The sequence below is a fragment of the Chlamydomonas reinhardtii genome, chromosome 3, assembly GCF_000002595.2.
Source record: "Chlamydomonas reinhardtii strain CC-503 cw92 mt+ chromosome 3, whole genome shotgun sequence".
Taxonomy (NCBI): Eukaryota; Viridiplantae; Chlorophyta; class Chlorophyceae; order Chlamydomonadales; family Chlamydomonadaceae; genus Chlamydomonas; species Chlamydomonas reinhardtii.
The window spans coordinates 1916182-1934757 of record NC_057006.1 but is presented as its reverse complement, the minus strand read 5'-3'; the positions used below and the strand labels follow the sequence as shown (position 1 = coordinate 1934757).

Sequence of the window (18576 nt, the reverse complement as noted above, 5' to 3'; positions counted from 1 at the left end):
AACCATTACTTAACAAGGGTCTGCTTCAGGCACCGCATTGAACGTCAATGGACAGGGTCTGTGCGTGTTCGGTGTTCGCAAGACACGGCGTGACACGGCAAGACGCCGTTCGTGACTTCCCCAGCTATTTTCCCTGCTCGAGCGCACCACTCCTTGGGCCCCGGCGCCCCGAAACCCAACCCAAGTCCCTCTCTCCTGCTTCAACGCAGCCATGTGTATGTTCCACTTACAGGTGTGGCCACCATCTTTGGTGGTTGAATGAGCAGCTTGCGCAGCGCTTTTTTGATCCTGTTTGACCTTTTGCAACGCGGCATACTATATATATATTATTAATATAACTATAGGAACTGTTACAGGTGACCAGAATGCATAAAACTCCTTGCTTGCACGGGTAGGTGGCGAACTAAGCATTCATTAGCTGGAGGCTGGGAACTACAACTTCGATAACAATAAATGGCTGTGAACCGTGCAGGGGTTCGAGCCTAAGTGCCGGGCGGGCACCGCTAGCGCGACTGTGCTGTGCGTCCCAGCGGGTGCGGGGGCCGGCACCGGCGCAAGCCTTCTGGTAAGAGAGGCAAGGCCAGAAGGGGCCCAGAGCGGATACTGGGTGACTGGGGCCTACAGCACGGGATCTGAGCTTTGAAGGTTACACTATAAGTAGTAGCTGGCGGTGCTGTGCCATGCATGTATGCATTGGCATGTCCACAGCAGCCCTGTCCACGAGGCCGCCTGCAGGCATGTGCTCTAGCACGTGACGTCCCGCCTGCACAACCTGACGCCTGTCCATGGCACCCTGCTGCCGACAGGAAGCAATCGGGCGCCAGTGCTGGGAAAAGCGGCAAGGTGTGGCGGGGGAAGTACTACACTGCAACCTGACTGCGCCTGCATTGAAGGCCCTCTTCTTCAGCTTCGGACACAGCGTACCGTTTGCACCTCGTGAAGTAGTGGGACGGGGTCGTGGCTTGCCGCCGGTAGCGGTGCAACGTTGAGCATGTCGGCAGCCGGAGGCGCGTGCACCGATGTGCACAGGGGCTTCGCTGATGCACATACAGCCTTGACCTCACCCCCCACCCACCCACCCTAATCGATTCCCCATCCCACACCGCCCCACTTCACCCCATGCCACCCCACGCACCCCCCGGGCTGTGTTTCCACGCACAGGCGCGGCCGGGCGCAAAGGCGCAGCAGCCAAAGCAGAAGGCCGGCGGCGGGAAGCAGGGCGGCGGCGGCGGCGGCGGCCTGATGGACAGCGAGGTGCCTGTGTATGCGGAGGCGTTCGACATCAACAAGTGTGTGGACCTGTATCTGCGCTTCTTCAAGTGGGTCAGCAGCCCTGTCACTGGAGGCTCCGGCAAGAAGTGAGGCCGGCGGCGTAGGAGGCCTGCCGGGGGGGGCGGCCTGGGGGGCGGCCTGGCGACTGCGCGCAGCTGGGGAGGTGGAGGTGTTGGCTGTTGAGGAGGCGGTATTGAGAGCGTCGAGGGTGGGGGTACGCGCGCTGCAACTGTCGCCGTGCCTGCCTGGTCCCGGCCCATCTCCTACACTTTGACAAGAAAAGGGCCAGCGCGACGTATGGCGCGGCGTTGTTGACGTTGTTGGCACCACGGTTGATTGCCCCTCATTCGCCTGATCGAGGCCCCGACCCGGACCCCGACCCGGACCCGAACAAGGCCCTTGTGTGCGTACCGGGGTGGAGGGCGCGACCGGGCACGTACAGGCGTGGGCCTGACGTAGCTAGGCCGCCGCGTCCGTAGGGCCCTCAGGGAGTCTCAGTTAGTAGATGGCGTGTGTGGGTATTGGTGCTTCCAGAAACAGTGCCGAAAGAAACGGCAGTGGAAGCTCGGGCGCACCGGATACCAGCCGCCATTGGACGTGTTGAAAAGAGTGCGAGGAGGGCAGAGAAGGCAGGGCCCTTGGACATGCGCCGCATGGACGTGTGCGATGTGTGCGCGGCATAGCCGAACAGGACGGTAGGCTGCAAGTAATGGTGCAGGCGCCTATGATGCCCACTACCCCAGGAGTTCAGACGGGATACAACAGGACAGTTCCTAGTTCTGTAAGTTACATCGGCACGCACTCGGCTGTGGCTGACTGAAAGCGCGGAGCGGACCGCATGGGTGGCATGGGCGCCGTGCGGTAACGGGCAGCCACCCGAGACTCGCGGCATGTCCGCATGTAACCAGCGGCAAGTCCGCCACAGTAACTGATACGGTACGTGCTTATGGGCGGGGTAACCACGCGTCGTAAGTCGTAACCCTCCCCAGGTCGTAACTGTAACTACGGTACTCATCCGGTTGCCCAGGCCTCCGCAAGCAAGGAAATTAATAACGGACCCTTGATTCTGGGCTCCTTGGCAGCACAGCAATGGGAAGGGCGAACCCCATTGGGTCCCAGCACCCATCGCCGCCACCCCCTCGAACCCTCAATTGATGTAAGCCATTGTTCGAGTCCAGGGATACGCCACACAATATCGGGACTGCGCCACCCTGCCCCTTGCCTATTCCATCGCACTCAGCCAACCCCTTGATCCTGAAAGCAAATACTCAATGCCCACCAGCATCCCGTCACGCAAGCCCTTACGTCCACATTTTAGTAAACTCGAGAAAGGAAGTGCGCAGGGCACAGATTCCCCGTTCATTATGCAGCAATAGCAATGTGTCTGACCGTGTACAAATGCCGTGTCTCACACACACCACTGCGCTTAACGACAATAAGCTGCCAGCGCAGGTACGGCTGCCGTGTGTGCCTGGGATGGCTTTCCAGCGTCACTGCGTGGGCTACCCAACGCCACGCCGCACCGCTGCACACCGTACCGCTTCACGCCAGTCCCGCAAAGCCACAGCATATTCTCATAGCACGCATGTTCGCTGCGGGGCAATGGCTGTAATGTAGACAATTGCCTTCGAAGCGGGCAGCACCAGGGGCAGCACTTATCTAGCCACAATGCCTCGAACCCACGTAAATGCAGTAGGGTCTGTGCTCGCTTGCTTTCTCGGCTTCGCATGGTTCGTCTTAAAAGCATTCTCAATAACATGGGTGACGATTGAGCTTACCGAGCTGATTGGTACTTACCCACCGCATGCTGCAGTGCAACCTCCAACCCCCTCCAAACAACTCTGGCGGTCTCCTCAAAATATCTTAGTACAGCATCCACCACACCCGCGCTGTGTGGTGCTGGTAGCACGGTGCCGTACTCCTGTAATGCTACGTTGCCTTGGCTCAGTATGCGAAGCTCTCGCTGTGCAGGCGGTCCGCCGGCAGACCCAGCTCGTCCACCAGGGTCCGCTCAACAGCGGCCATGAAACCTGCGTGTGGGGTGCATCAACAGGCACGTTGTCTAGCTCCAATCACCAGAAGCCCAGAACCATGCCCACGAGGCGCGTGCGTGCATGTGTGCGTACGTGCAGTACCGTAATTGTGCGTGCAGGAACCGGAGTGCGGCTGAAGAAATGACGAGACACGCCCTCTGAGCCATGATGACAACAGCCCCCAAACAAGCCACCACCTCGCGGCCCACACACGTCACACCTACCTCCAGGGCCGCACACCATGGCCGCGCAGCGCCCGGCCCTCAGCGCCTCCAGCCCAGCCGGCCCCAGCGCCGCACGGACCAGCGCCGACCCCAGCCGCACGCCCGCGGCCTCAACATAACCGCCGCGCCGCGCCGCCAGCACCGCCGCCGCCTCCGCCGCCGCTGCCGCCGCCCTGCCCGGGTCCATGCCGGGCACTGCCGCTGTGGTGGTCAGCAGGACCTGCAAGGGAGGCGGCGGGGCAGCGTGTCATGAGCGGAAATACAAGATCATGCGGTCCGGGCAGGCAAGCTGAGAGATTAGGAGCGGACATCCAAGCCCGCGCCGGCCCGGCCCGGCACAGCATTATGGTTTGGTGACTGGAGGATACAGGAGCGGGTGCCGGGTGGGCGCGGCACAGCCTGGTACGTGTGTGCAATGGGCACGGCTGCACGCAGACCCGCACGGCCCACCCACCTGCACATCCAGCCCCCCGTCATCCGCGCCCCCCGCCGCCGCCGCCTCTGCCGCCGCCTCTGCCAGCTGCCGCAGCTCGGACCTGAACGCAGCCTCCTCGCCCCGCCGCACGCTGTACAACACCACCACCCGCTGCCGTGCCCCGCTGCTACTGCCACTACTGCCGCCGGCGCCCTTGCCACGTGCTGCTGCTGCTGCTGCTGCGGCCCGCTGCGCCAGGTCGTTGACCACCGCCCAGATGGGAGTGACGCCGATGCCACCCGCCAGCAGCAACACCAGGTGGTCAGGTGCAGGCGCTGCCCCCAGCCCGGCTGCGGCTGCAGCCGCGGGCGCCGGCGGCAGCACCAGCTCAGTTGTGAAGTCGCCGGCAAAGGCGCGCAGAGCCAGTCTGTCGCCGGGGCGCAGGGCGTCGTGCATGCGACCCGACACGGCGCCGGCGCGCTTCACTGTGATGGAGAAGGTGCCGCGCGCAGCCGAGTCGGCGGCGGGGTGGGAGGTGAGGGTCCACGTGCGCGTGATGGTGCCACCGCAGCAGCAGGAGGCAGCGGTGTCGGCGACGGAGGCAGAGGCGGGCGGGCCTTCTGCCGCCGGCCGTTCGTAGCAGGCGGGGAACTCGAAGACGGCATACTGGCCTGCGGGGGGGGGGGGGCGTCAGGGCAGGCGCATCAAGTAAAGCGATAAAGCCCTGAACTCCCACCCAGCGGTACCGCGTCGGTTACCATACAGATACTTCAAGGCGGTTAAATTTGTTCAGCAGCCGCCACAGATAGAAAGCACTCGACCATCAGGAACGTCGGCCATCAGGAACGTCGGCCATCAGGAACGTCGGCCATGTGCCTGCAGCCCTGCCAGCCGCGTTAAGCCACCTCCTTATCACACCTGCCACGTATGACGTCGGCTGTCCCTTGGGCATGGCGAACTCGAACGTCTTAATGCCCTCAGCAGCCCACCGCACCGAAACCACCTCCACCTGCTCCGCTGGCGCCGGAGCGACAGCACCTGCGGCGATCGCCGCCGCCACCGCGGCGGCGCCATCGTGCGCCGCGCCGGCGGTGCGGGGCGTCCAGACCTGCCCTGGCGCCAGCGGCGGCGGCGCATCCTTGGGTAGGTACGGCGAGAACTGTACAGGCTTGGCGGCGGCGGCGGCGGCTGACGTGTCAATGGGCAGCGCGCCGGCGGCGTGGATGAAGTGGGTCACAGTGAAGCGCACGCTGCGCTGCGCGCCCGGCAGCGACCGGTCCTGAAAGTCGGTCTCGGCTGTGCCCGCCAGCTGCAGCGTGTCGCCTGTGGCCCAGTCCACAATGAGCAGGCCAGCGCGGGCGTCCGTGGCCAGGTTGCCTGTTCGCCGGTAGTGCGGGTGGTGGTTGTGGTGGTTGTGGGTGGGGTGGAAGGGTGTGTAGGAAGGTGTGGGGAAGTGTGGTAAAGGTGTGTGTCAAGGTGTGGGAAAGGTGGCAAGGTGTGGGGAAGGTGTGTGGGGTCAAACCACACATCAGCAACACACCCACTCGCGCTTCCGCAGCCCTGCCGAAGGCCTCAGCAGCCCTCCCGCATCCCGCTCTCACACAGATGCCACTCCAAGCCGCTGCCCCGCTCTCACCCAGGGTTTGGAACATGTTGTTTCCGGCGTAATCCGCCCAGCGCAGCACCGGGTTGGGGCCGCCCCGCGGGTCTCGCTCCAGACGCAGGAAGCCAGGGGGGCCGCCGCGGTGGCTGATGTCACAGCCCACAGCATTCTGCGGGGAACAGGAGGGCGGGGCGGGTGTGTGACCGGATGGGGACACCTCTCCATCCCCACCCATAGCTTGTCCCACCGCTTCAAGTTGGCAAAAACGTATCCCACGCAACCGTCCTCGGCCCCTACTTTCCCCCATGACTGTGCCCGGCGCACCTGCAGCTCCCGGGCCCCTCCTCTGTTGCCGCCGCCGCTGTAGCTGGTCGCAATGAAGAAGGTGTCAGCGGCCGCAATCAGGGCCAGCTGTGCCGCGCCGAGCTCCTTGCCCCGCCCGCGCACCACAACCCCGGCGGTTGCGGCAGTCGGCGCAGAAGCGGTGTGCTGGGCAGCGGCTGGGGAGGGGGCCGCGGAGGGCAGCGGCGGCAGCTGGTCTTGGCGCAGCCGCACGTCGCGCACTGGGGCAGACGGGGAGCAGGGTGGGGCGCAGCTGAGGATGGGAAGGATTCCGAACAGACCGAACGCTGTCTGGGACGCAGGATTTGGCGGGAAGCAAGGGGCCGGGGCGGCGGGAGCGAGCGGCCGGGCGGGGCGTGGGGCGTGCGCTAGATACAGCCTCACCCTGAATGTACTTGGGGCAGTTGCCAAAGCTGAGGTCCACTGCAACACGCACCACCGGCGCGGCCGCAGGCGCGGGCGGCGCCGCGGATACGGATGCGGCGGGTTCTGCTAGTACGGTGCCGTTGACACGGTTGCGGCGGCGTGTGACCAGGTCGATGCCGAGCCCGCCCAGATGAGCACCAGGCGCAAGCAGCAGCGGGTCTGGAGTGGGGTGCCGCGGGGGGGCGAGGGGCATGTGGTGCTGGGCAGGCGGAAGTGAGGCGGCGAAGCCCAAAGCGCTGGGATCCCTAGGATGATGAGAGACAATATTGGAGAGAGACCCATAGAGCCATCGCAAGCTATGGCGAGTGGGGTGGGGTTTGGATTCAGGCGCGGGCCGAGGCAATGACGGGCCTGCTGGTAGGTGGGGGCTTTGCAAACCGTGCGGGGCGCTGTGACTGCTGTCCTGGCGGCTATAGGCCCACAGTCGCGTTGCCTAAGGTATTGGCCGCGCGGCTACTTGCAGCGTACCTTCAGGCAGGCGGCGGTAGGACTGCAGGATCAGGTTCGACGAGTCGGGTGCGGACACGAAGCCAGGCCGCCCGACCAACACGCTGGCCCAGGGCTGGCCGGTGGCGTCCCTGCAGGAAGTTGGGAAGCACAGGATTGTAAGCAACATATGGCAAGCGTGTGTCACAGTGCAGCATGCGGCGTGGTGCGCGTGTGAAAGCATGAAGTCTCGCTCGACGGGTGGGGTGGGGCGGGTGCCACCAGGCCCAAGTAGCCGTTTCAGGACAAAGGGTTTGCGACGAAATTACGCATGCGCACCGTCCGCCGACGTAGAACAGGCTCTGCTGCTCATAGAACTCGGCGTGTTGCCGCGGCATGGCCGGTCGAATAAAGTCTTGCAACTCAACCGCTCGTTCGCGCACACCGGCACGATCCTGGACCGCCAGCTCTCCTTGGTGGTAGATAGGCCATGGTGACATTGCAGTGGCAAGGGGCCGGGCTGCAGTGGGAGTGCACCGCCTTGAAACAATGCTTGTAAAGTTGCGACGGTGCCGAGGTGCAAACGCTGATAAGAATAAGCTCCTTGCGAGAGTTATGGGATACAAGCATCCACGCGTGGTCGCTTTAGTATTGAGGCGCCGCATTGGGACTTTATGGGCAACGTAGGGCGCGGGTCAGTTGGTTGGGCCGATGTTCGCTGAACCGAGTAAGGTTGTATGCGGGATAATACTGTAACAAGCTGCAGTTTTCTGGAAGGCATCGCGCACGGGGAAGGACAGACCCTGCCCGTCACACGCAACATTACGTTGCACTGCCAACGTTGGTCCGATCCGGCACCCTGTGGCCCCGTAGTTCCGACCTGGCAATGTCCGTCCCGACGGCTGCAGCTGTAATCCTTGTGTGTTTCCGGAAAATCTTATATTGTATCGTGATTAACTTGCTCCCTGTGTGATGACGACAGCTCGACTCCCTCGGCAGCCCATCCCCGCGACAACCTTACGATCTCAAAACTGAAAGTTGCGTTGGCCCAGGGTTGGCCGCTGCCGTTAGCCTGCAAGCGGAGCATGGGCCATGGCGCAGTGAACCGCGTGTTCCCATTACATGGGGTATTCCCAGCCGGCATCACCGCCTGTGTCATTGGGTCGAGTCATCCCGTCCTCAGCCGCCTAGCGCAACCTCCTCTCCGCCGCCGTCCCTGGATACCGGTAAGCGGGAGCGCCTTCTAATGTCATTACCGAGTTAAGGTCAAGGTCCAAGGGCCTGACGCCTCGTGCTATATTGTAGGTGGGATAAACGGGCCGCGCTCCTGAGTTCGGTACCTGCGCGGTGCCAGCTAAGCTAACCCAGCAGCCAGCGCGTAAACGCCTACCAGCGGCGACAGACATAAACACGCAAGCTCTACTCCGAGCGGCCAGCGTATGCCGTCACTTCCCATCGCCACCTGCTCCTGTGCGCAGTACCGAAACTCCAGTGTGCAATCAATGGACAGCCATGCGCCGGCCCCCTTTCCCCCGTCTAGTATTGGCCATGAATCACATCTAAACACGATGATATCGGGCGGGAGCGGCCAATCAATACGCGCCCCGCTACTTCTTCACCCAGTCCTTTCGCACTTCGCACGCATCGTATCACGTCATGTCTGTTGGCCTGTTCTCTACCTACCCCGTGCAACCCCTGTCCATAGTTGTGTGCCTCCCCTCCTATGCACCAGGACCTTGCTTAACCAACACCACGCACCAACCTACCCACGTTCCCAACGGTGGCAGACACGCGTGCCTCGCAGCCGATTGAGTCTGAACCACCCTACAGAGTCTGATCCACCAAGTCTGCCATGCGCACGCACCAAACACAGCGTCTGATCTATCGACGCACACCGATATCACACGAGCGCACACGACGACAATGCGATTCGCATCCTTGGCTCTCTGTTGAGTCTACAGCCTACATTTCATCTCAGTACCCTGCTAATGCAGTAAGCTAGCCCCCCAGACACCACCCACTCACACAGGGCACGCACGCACACAGACACAAACCACACGCATCACGCCAACGGACGCGACGACACGATAGGTCCCCGGAGCCGGGGAACTGCGCTATCATCACCGTGACGTCATGAGCAGGTTTGGCGTGTACCAGCTGGTCACGCCAAGCGGGCAGCACTCCGCGTAATTGGAGAGGCCAAAGATGAAGTATTCGCACGCCGCCTGGCTGCTGTACTTGGAGGAGGCGGGGCACAGCTCCGTCACGGCGGGGCCGGTGGTGAGCACCTGGAGCGGGATGGGCGCGGAGGCGGGGAAGTCCGCGGGGTTGTAGTCCAGGTCCAGGATGCGCAGCCACTTGGTGGTGTTGGTGTACGGCTCATACTGCCACGTGTAGTTGAAGCCGTTGAAGATCACGTCCTTGACGTTGACGTTGTTGAAGATGGCGAAGCTGATCGACTTGATGCTCATGGCGCCGCAGTCCACGTCAGCGCCAAAGTTCTTGTCGGGCGCGCCGTCAAAGTCCAGGCTGGCGGCGGGGTCAACCTTGGCCAGGTCAAAGTTGAACATGGTCTGGTTGGGCGCCACACCAGACAGCTGGTAGCCCAGGCGGTATGGCGTGCCGGCCAGGTCGTCGCGGCAGCCGCAGTCGGGCTGCTCCTGGCCGGGGCGGGTGATGTCGTGCGGGCAGCAGGTGTGGTTGCCCTGTGTGCCGTGCAGCGCGTACTCGCAGATGAACTTGCCGCCGGCGTCCAGCATCCAGCCGGCGGGGCACAGCTCGTTGACGTAGCCCTTGACCGTGATCTTGAACTTGACGGGGCGGTTGGGGTCAAAGTCGTTGACGAAGCGGTTGATGCCGTTGATGTTGAGCCACACGGAGTAGTCGGTGGCGGGGGTGGTGTTGAAGGCCATGATGCGGTCATCCCACTGCACCTGGACCACCTGCACCTGCTTGTCTGTGGGGGGAAACAACAGGGGAAGGAGAAAATGTCAGAACACCGCTTAAGACTGGAAAGTGTTGCTCAGGCGAGCACTCCCGCCATTTCCGCACACAACTTAATGACGTCCTGCCCCAGCGCTCCCCCCATTGGGCCCGCCCCCCCCGCCCTCACTTCTTAACAACTATGAATGTAACCCCCACTCAGCACAGCTCCAGCAATCCAGCACGCTCCCCTCCCCTCCCCCTCCGCAGCCCGCACACTCACAGATCTGGATCTGCGCGTAGTCCAGCGTCATGCGGTCGCACAGCGCCTCCTCCTCCAGGTCGTAGTCGATGCCGGTCACGTTGACCACCTTGACGGCAAAGTCGTACGTGGTGCTGGCCTCGGTGGGCGTGGTCTTGTAGTACTCTATGCGGTATGGCGCCTTCTCAATGTCGTCCACGCAGCAGTCGTCGTAAGCGCCGCCCTTCTTGGTGGCGCCGTGCGGGCAGCAGTGCGTGTCGTCAACCTTGCCGTGCATGGCAAACTCGCAGGCGTTGGGCGAGTGCAGGAACTCGTTGGCGGGGCACAGCGACGGCACCAGGCCGCGCACGGTCACCACAAAGTCAATGGGGTTTTCCTCGCTGAAGTCGGCAAAGTCCTTCATCACGGGGATGTACAGCCAGTGGGCGTCGGGGCGCACGCCCTGCGGCTCCGTCCAGTAGTTGGGCACCACGCTGCCGTTGAACTGCACGCTCTTGATGAGCAGGTTGTCGTACACGGCCACGCCCAGGTCGCGCAAGTTCATCTGCGCGCAGTCGCCCTTCTCGGGGCCGTCAAAGTCGGGGTAACTGTAGTTGAGCTTGCGCACCACCAGCTGGAACGAGTAGGCGGTGTCGGAGCCCGAGGTGCGGCTGCCCATGAAGTTGAGGTTGTAGGGCGACTTGGGCAGGTCGTCAATGCAGCAGAACGACCAGCCGTCGGGAGGGGGAGGGGGAGGCGAGGGCGGCGGGGGAGGCGAGGGCGGGGGAGGCGAGGGAGGAGACGGCGGGCGGGGCGAGGGCGGTGGCGCCTTCACGTCCGGGCCCACGGAGCCGGGCGGCAGGTTGTTGGGGAAGAACATCTCGTAGGGCAGGGCGGCGCGCTCGGCGCAGCACGTCTCGCTCTCGTCGTACGAAATGACATCGCACGAGCCGGGGTAGCGGCTGAACGGGCACAGGTCGCTGGGGTAGTTGTAGCCTGCAGGTGCCGCGGCAGAAAAGGGTTAGCCATGCCTGCCACTCTAGGCAGCCGGACGCTGTGGTGCCCATGGTTCCGTGGCGCATACATACTTCCTCACATTAGTCTGAAACGACCTGCTAATGGCGCCATGCCACCCCCCCCCCACGTCTCCACGGCTGGCCGGCCACCCCACACGACTTTCACCCCGCAAACCCTTTTAATTCAAGCCCCCGCTTTCGCTCCTTGCCGTCCCTGCTGCTCACCCTGGGCGGGCGTCACGATCTCCAGCTGCATGGACTTGATGTTGGTGGGGTCCACGGCCATGTCATAAATGGTGAGACCCATCTCGCCGACGTCACTCCTTAGCTCCTTGCCATCCAGGCGCACGGTCACAACCTGGGCGTCCGATTCTGCAAGTCGCAAGCAGCAGTCAGTGATGAGCCCCAAACTTCCGTCGTTTTCCTGCCCGTATCACGTCGCCGCGCATGTGCTCACGCCCTGGCACGTGCGCCTCCGGAACGCTTTACCGTGCCCCCTGCCCCGCCGCTTTCTTCCGATCCCCGGCCACCCCCACCCTCCCCCTCCACGGCACCTATGCGCAACCACGTCACCAAGCTTCCGCCCGACTTACTCGTCCGCACCACCATATGGTCAAGTGGCAGGCGGCAGCAGTCCGCCTTGGGGAAGGGGCAAGTGGACACGTCCAGCTGGTAAATGAACGTCGTCCGCTCCGTCTCAAAGTTGTACCCCTTGAAGTACAGGCGGAAAGGCGAGAAATAGCTGCTCTGGTAGCAGGTTGCTGGGAAGTGCGCGGCAAAGTTGCGCGAGTAAAACGCTGAGAGCCTTCGAAGACCATAGTTGCTCATCCCGAAATCATCAGAAGTGTCCAGCTGCGCGAAGCCTGCGGTCGACGGAAAAGCGGGGGCTCAATCGCCAGCTGAGGCCGAGCCCAAGCAACACCAGTAACCTACCGCAAGCTAGCCCGGCTATCAAGAGTCCTGCCACGTAGGGCAAGAGTAGACTGCGGCGCCCCATGGCCGCCGCGAGCTAGTTTAAGTGCACGCTGATGTCGGTCCTCTCCTCGTTTGAAGTGCTTGTCAACTGTTCAAGTGGTTCCAGGCCCTGCGATGGGCAATAAGCAGGTGACAACTTTTACTATGTGCAGGCGCAGCGCTCAGGATATTGCTGCGCGGCCGAGTCCGATCCCCGACAGCGGAGCCCATAGCGGTGCTACCGGTCGACCCCGGCCCAGCGCTCCGCCGGCTCCGCTGACTGGTTCGATCAATAGGCGACTGGAGAAGGCATCAATTGTCGCTGCTGCGTTGCGCCAGACGTGCGTTCGCTGCGCCGGGGCTGTGCCAAATTGCTGTAGCAACGCCCCCAACCCTCGCCCAGAGCTCCGCAGTCCCACCGTTTATCGCCAGAGGGCCGCTGCTGCTCCACGATGCTTATGCGCTCCAGTTGGCCGCCGTTCCGCTGAAGTCAACTCAAGAAAACGAAGGTTGGAATGTCGGTTGCGGAGCGGCGACAAGTGCCAACGAAAGGAGTAGTAAGCAGCACTAGTAGAGGCTGGTAAATATTGAATGTACAAGTTTGTTTATGCTGCAAGGCTGGGTGCGAGCCAGGCAAGCGCCAGCGGCCGCGAGCAGCGCGCGATGCCGGCCACCATTCCGCTACAGGGGTCGCGCACCCCGTAGCGGCGCCCGCCTGTCATTTTTCCTGGAGGTGAGGAGACGTACCTGATCTGGAACCAGTATACATACAATGGGCGCTGTTGTATTCAATGACCTACCCAACGCGCGGTGTATGCGAACACCCGCGGTACATGCTCGCCTGACATGTGGGCATGGGCATGGCCGGAGTCCCTGGGGCACTTCTTCGGCTACGGCTTAGGATTGAAGTTCGATCCTGATAACATGCGAATCCAAGTGTGGTGCCATCACCACTGCCGCCGGCTCCGACTGCCAGGGTTCGTGCCGGGCTGCGTGCGTCCGCGTGCACGTGCTGGCACGTGCGTGGGTGTGCTGCACCACCTTTCAGTGTTGTGGGCGGGCCCTCGACTTTTCGTAGGTGTGGGACCTAGGGTTCGTCCCATCAGATGCAGGCTTGTTCCTTGCGTGCCAGCAGGGCGCCTTATAATTGCCACCAGGGAAGTTGCATGGGGAGTTGCCGTCAGGGGCCACCAGGACGGGTAGGCAGGGGCGGCTCTGGCCACCAGGGAAGTTGCGGCCCCTCTTTGATTGACACTAGCTGGTGGATTTGCATCTCGTGACTTTCGTCTGACCATAACGGTGCCCATCTAACAGCACCTAGGCCCCTCGCTGGCTCTGTTAGCAAGGGGGCAGCAATGATGGTGGTGACTCTAATGGTGTGATTTGGCTCAAGCCGATGACAGAGGGTTCAAAGTTGGGACCCTGGCCTGAACAGGTCTGGACAGCATGCCAAGAAATGGATGCACTTGACAACAATCTTTACAGAGCTTATTTGCAGGTTCTCTTGTTGGGCGGTTGGGCGCTAGTGCGCCTGTTCCATGGCACAACAACTGCCAGGCTGTCACATCCACGCAGCGTCCATAAACCCCGTCGTCCAAAGCATCGGTCATCAGAGGCGCTACGCACGCATAACATGTGCTACACCACAACACGCTCTCTCCTGGCTAACCCCGCTATATTGATCACTCTGTTGCGAACAGGACGGCGGGACGTTAGGATCAAACGGTAAATGAGATGAGAAAGCGAGTCACGCAAGCAAAGAATATGGGGTCAGTGTTCACGTGTGTACAGTTCACTGTAACCAAAAGCAAAAGGGCAGCAACCCTCTCAACGAGGAGGATGCTTGGGAGTTAGGACCAAGGCTAAGTAAGAGATGAATCTATGGCACGTCAGGAAGGACATCCCATGATACCATCCCTTCGGCCAGCTACATAACGTGGTCTTCTGTGCAATGCACGCCTGCTGAGTGCTCAAAATTGTTGCTGCTCTGGCCAGCAAAGCAGCCTGGTGTACAGGTTTTACCGCTGCTGCTGTGCGCCACTTCTAAACACCCCATGTGCTCGCATCGTCCTCCTCGCCATCTGCGGACAGCATCACCGGATGAGCTGCCATCTGTGCCTGTGCCGCTGCGGGCCGTGTGGCCACCATCGTCGCCACCGCCGCCGCCGCCATGGACGCCGCAGCCTTGCGCCCAACAGGCACAGCCGCAGTCGCGGCCGCTGCAACCGAGGCGGCCGCCTTCCGCCCCGCCGGCCCCGCCACCGAAGCTGCCGCCGACGCAGTCGCCGACGCACTTGCCGCCACGCCCACCGCTGCACTCTTGCCCGCTGTCGCCGCCTTCATTGCGCCCGCGCCCACAACCCTCAGTTGCTCCGCCGCCGCCGACGCCACCGCCGTAGCGGCAGCCGAGGCAATGCTTCCCACCGTCGCCGCGTCCAGCTTCTTAGGCATGCCGCCGTGCCGCCCGTTGCCATTCGCCGCCGCGCCCATCTCGCCCGCGCCGTCATCTGCGTCGGTTGTGTTGCCGCCGGGCCGCCCGTCGCCGATCGGCATGGATAGCACGGACGAGGCGGCGGCGGCGTGGGCAGCCGCCTTGATGCGGCCGCTGGCGCTCGCGAGTGACTCCACCTGCATCGTGATGCAAAGGACGTTATAATCAGCATGCCTTCGGTCAGCAGGGACACGCGGCAACAAGGCACAATACTCCCTTACAAGATCAAAGCAGCAGCACAACGAAGAATGCCAAGCCTGCCCCCCGGGCCCCTTACCTGCACCACCTTGCCCACCAGCTTGAACACCTGCGCCCGCATCGCCTCGGATGAGCCGTTGCGGCCCTTGCCCTGCACCACACCGCCGCCGCCCTCGCCGCCGCCGCCCATAACCACCAGCGCGTGCGGGCTGGCGCCGCCCACGCTGCCCGCGTTCCCAACCGTGCCCGGCAGCAGCCGCTGCTGCGTGGCACTGTCGTGGCTGTGCGGCGCGGCGGCGGCCGAGGCTGTGCCCAGCACCAGGATATTGCGCACGGCGTCGGGCGGCAGGCCCAGCTCCTCCAACACGGTTCGTGCCATCAGCTCCTCCAGCTCGTCCTCCAGGTCCTCCTGGGACATACGAAGCGGGGCCATGGTGATGGGCATTGGTACGGCTAGAGCAGCAGATGGCACCCAGTTGCTTTCTGCTGCGCTTGTGAGGCGGGTCCGTTGGCCTCTACGCCCTAAGTCTCGACGTTTCACGTGATCGCCCTTACCGAGTGGCTGGCGTCACGCGCCGCGGCGCCCCACTTGCGCCGCTGCGTGCTGGGCACCTGCGCCAGCACCGCCGGCGCATCGATGGCCACGGCCGGCAGCAGGCGGGCAAAGCGCAGACCGCGGTGGCAGCACATGAGCTGCAGAAGCACCGCCAGGCTGCCGCCCACGCCCTGCATGGTGCGCACAAGTACACAGACAGTTTAGTTGCGAAATGGTAACCGCCCGTCACGCCCGAGTTCTGAACGGCATGAGCCGTTTTATCCAGCGGCTACCGCATGCTTTGCTGCCGGCCCGCCCACAGCTACATCCGAGCTCCTCCGCCTCCCGCCGCCCCGCACCCCACGTGCGCACCTGGCCTCCGAAGCACACGCTGCCGTGCGGGTGCGCCTCCAGGAAGTCCATCACCAGCGGCATGAAGCGCGCGTACAGCGCAGTGGCCTCAGCATACAGCCGCCTGCGGGGTTAGGCGAGTGAGGCCAGGGGAGTGAGGCCAGGGATAAGGTCAGGAGTGAGCGAGTGGATGCGATGCAGCCACGATCACGGCACACGCACGTGAATGTCGCGTGGCCCCAGCCCCCAGCCCCGGCCCCCACCCCAGCCCCGTGCCCCAGCCCCGACCCCAGCCCCAGCACTCACTTGTTGACCTTGGCCCCCAGGTTGTAGCTCTCGAAGTTGACCAGCTCCGACGTCAGCTCGCGAGCGCTGCGGCGGCGCAGCTCCGGCCCGGCATCAATGGCGATGTAGCGCACCTGCGCACAACAGTCAACATTGTGTTTCGCTACGCCATGGAACCAAAAGCCCGTCAATGTCATAATGGTACTGTTCTTGGCCGCGCAAAGAAGCATGTTGTGCCAAGGGCAGTGTCTGGGAGCTCAGAACTGTTCATTGCCTCGCCCTGTGCCGCCCGCGGCTGTCCCTCTCCCGCTGCTGCAGTGCCGCACCTCGCGGCCAGCCACCTCCACGTCGTCGCCCACCAGCCAGCTGGAGCTGGGGTCGCCGTAGTTGGGCGTCAGCTGCGCGACAGGCGGTTGGTTTTGGAGGGGGTGAGGGCAGGAGATGACAAAGAGGCAAAGAATTTGGGAGGCTAGGCGAGACTGGAGCCATCAGGGGCAAGTAGGCAACATGTGCAAACAAGCGGGGCGGCACATTCAGAGGAGAGAATTCGGGAGTGCAACACCGGCCTTCCTACCTGGGAAGTAGCCTTCGCGACGGCGGCGCCCGCCATGTGTGCGGCCGCCGACGCGGCGGTTGCGGCGCCCGCCGCCACAGCCTTGGCCCGGCCCACCGCCGGCGTGCCGCTGGCCGCCGCTGCCACGCGGTTCCATGCCGCCGTCGCGCTCCCCAGCAGGGTCGACGAAGCCGCCGCTCCGTTAGCCGCCGCGGCCTTGCCCGCGGCGGCGGCCTTGCTACCGACCTGTCCCGCGGAGTTGCGTGCCGCGACCAGGCTGCTGACAAAAGTTCCCGCCGCGTACGTCTCGTCGTCATCATCCGACGCGTCCGCATCCGTCGTGTCGCCGCCGCCGCCCTCCGCCGCCAGGTGCGCCAGGTTCACAATGCGGTCGCTCTCGCTGCCGTTGCCGGACACACGCGGCGCGGTCGCGGGCGCGCCGCGGCGCGTGATGATGGGGTTGGTGGGCGCCCCGGCCCCGTTGCTGCTGGCAGGGGCGGATACCGCGCCTGAGCTGACGGAGGCCCCGTTGCCGCTCGTTGCGCTGCTGGCGGCGCGCGGCTTGAGCACCGCGCTCAGTAGCGCAGATGCGCCGCTGGCAAGGGTCTTGCGCTGCGGACATGACAGACAGTGGGGCAGTTAGTAATATGCTTTGCGGCACGAAGCCCAGACACGTGACAACTGTTGCTCATCCGGGCCATCGTGCAGACTTGCCGCCGGCGCCACAGCCTGATAATCAAACCCACCAACCGCCACTTCTGCACGCGGCTGCACCCGCCGGGCAGCCCTTCAATCCCTGCACTCTGCAGCGCCCACCTGCTGCTGCGCCCCGCTGCCGCCGTGAATTCGCTCCATGGGCAGCGCCAGCGCCATGCCGTCGCCCTCCGCCGCGTCCTCGTCAATGGTGGAGCCGACGGGCGGCATTAGCGGCGCCAGCCAGGCGTCGGACGACGTCACCAGCGCCAGACCCTGGGACGCGGCCGCGCGCTCGGCCTGTGCCACGAGAAGGAGGGGAGCAGGAGGAGGGCATGAGTAAGGTCAGGAAGAGGGCAGGAGGCGGGTAAGAGATGGGTAAGAGGTGGGCCGGAGAGGCAGGCGGGAGGGAGGAAGGGGCGCATTAGTCATGCATGACGAGCTGGCAGTGGCCTTGGTGCCAAGTCAGCGGGGCCGAGCCGGGCCGCGGAGGCCCGCTGCCTACGTGGCGCCAGCGTGGCGTGGGGGGTCTTGCTTACCGCGGCCTTGTTTCCTACGTCGGCTGCGGCACGCGCGAGTGCCAGGATGGCGCGGTCGGCGACCGATAGGCCATCCTGCACCGGCTCCGTCCACTTGGCGGCAGCGGGGGCCTCGCCACTGCTGCTGCTGCTGCGGCCCGCAGCGGCCACGCCGAAGGCGGCTGCGGCGACAGACGGCCGAGCGCGCGGCGTGGCGTGCAGCCAGGCCTGCGTGTCGGGTGCCTGCGCGGAAGGAACCGGCCGATGTGCGAGGGGGCGGTTGGATAAGGTGAAAGGCGGCGCACCGGTCCGTGTCGTGGCCTGGCTGACTGTGACTATGACTATGTCACGCGACCGACAGGGGGCTGTGGCACAATTGACAAGTGAACTCAATGTATCGTGAGAGGCTTTAGAGCGTAGCGAGCAAAGCAACCGCGGGCCTCCGCGTTTTCGGAATGACGTCAGCGCGTGCAACCACCCAAAATGTTTGTGTCGACTCACCGTAATCCCAGAGCTAAGCGCGGACCTCCAAGGTAACGTGCAGCGCGATACCGCGCAGCACGATTGCGCCGCGGTGGGTGGCGTCGCGCAACAAGTATGCCTCCGCCCGCCGAGGCCAGCCGAAGCCGGCGAATTCACCAGCGAGTACATCGTCACAAATGCGAAAGTAAATATGGCCGTGGCTGTATGATCGACGGAGCGTCGTCGCGCTTATAGCCCCAGAAAGTAACTCTGCCCAAAAATCTTCCTGCTGCGTTTGGTTTAATCACCCGAAATCCAAGTTGTGTACACCAGGTACTATGATGAAGAGTGCTCAATGCGGGGCCTCGAATAAAAAGAGCACTCAGGGATTGATGCTGACGCAGCGGCGAATCGGAAAAGACTTACGCGCTCGCGCCCGGGTCTCTGAGACCAAGAGGTTAACAAAATGCAATGTAGTTGGATGAGTGTGAATTTGCGGGTGTTTTGACCTGTGCGGACAGGGCGAGCCACGGGGGCTACCACCCTGAGGATAGGGGGACTGCCCGCCTGCCAGCTAAGCCTTCTGACAGGGAGGTAAGCAATACAGCAGTGCACG

At 63.5% G+C, this 18576-nt stretch overlaps 4 protein-coding genes across 4 annotated transcripts; 1 reads left to right on the top strand and 3 right to left on the bottom strand.

Annotated features, from left to right (window-relative positions):
• Positions 1-17: 17 nt before the first annotated feature.
• Positions 18-2286, top strand: CHLRE_03g155400v5 (uncharacterized protein). The gene is made up of 4 exons (XM_001697409.2): positions 18-391; positions 473-565; positions 807-843; positions 1162-2286. The coding sequence occupies exons 1-4, from the start codon at positions 366-368 to the stop codon at positions 1360-1362; spliced, it is 357 nt and encodes a 118-aa protein (XP_001697461.1). The 5' UTR covers positions 18-365; the 3' UTR covers positions 1363-2286.
• A 19-nt stretch (positions 2287-2305) lies between these two features.
• On the bottom strand, positions 2306-7492 carry CHLRE_03g155350v5 (uncharacterized protein). The gene is made up of 9 exons (XM_001697483.2): positions 7081-7492; positions 6784-6893; positions 6274-6474; positions 5872-6110; positions 5581-5716; positions 4863-5321; positions 3984-4615; positions 3530-3749; positions 2306-3302 (listed from the first exon to the last, which is right to left on the bottom strand). Exons 1-9 carry the CDS (start codon positions 7137-7139, stop codon positions 3217-3219), a joined length of 2142 nt encoding a protein of 713 aa, XP_001697535.2. The 5' UTR covers positions 7140-7492; the 3' UTR covers positions 2306-3216.
• A 355-nt stretch (positions 7493-7847) lies between these two features.
• On the bottom strand, positions 7848-12445 carry CHLRE_03g155300v5 (uncharacterized protein). Its single transcript, XM_043060583.1, has 6 exons — positions 12294-12445; positions 11854-12004; positions 11514-11783; positions 11146-11292; positions 9947-10900; positions 7848-9697 (listed from the first exon to the last, which is right to left on the bottom strand). Exons 2-6 carry the CDS (start codon positions 11915-11917, stop codon positions 8862-8864), a joined length of 2271 nt encoding a protein of 756 aa, XP_042925712.1. The 5' UTR covers positions 11918-12004; positions 12294-12445; the 3' UTR covers positions 7848-8861.
• An 896-nt stretch (positions 12446-13341) lies between these two features.
• On the bottom strand, positions 13342-18417 carry CHLRE_03g155250v5 (uncharacterized protein). Its single transcript, XM_043060582.1, has 10 exons — positions 18000-18417; positions 17520-17741; positions 17104-17280; positions 16309-16899; positions 16061-16132; positions 15756-15868; positions 15471-15573; positions 15119-15289; positions 14643-14972; positions 13342-14502 (listed from the first exon to the last, which is right to left on the bottom strand). The coding sequence occupies exons 1-10, from the start codon at positions 18147-18149 to the stop codon at positions 13918-13920; spliced, it is 2514 nt and encodes an 837-aa protein (XP_042925711.1). The 5' UTR covers positions 18150-18417; the 3' UTR covers positions 13342-13917.
• Between the last annotated feature and the right edge of the window lie 159 nt (positions 18418-18576).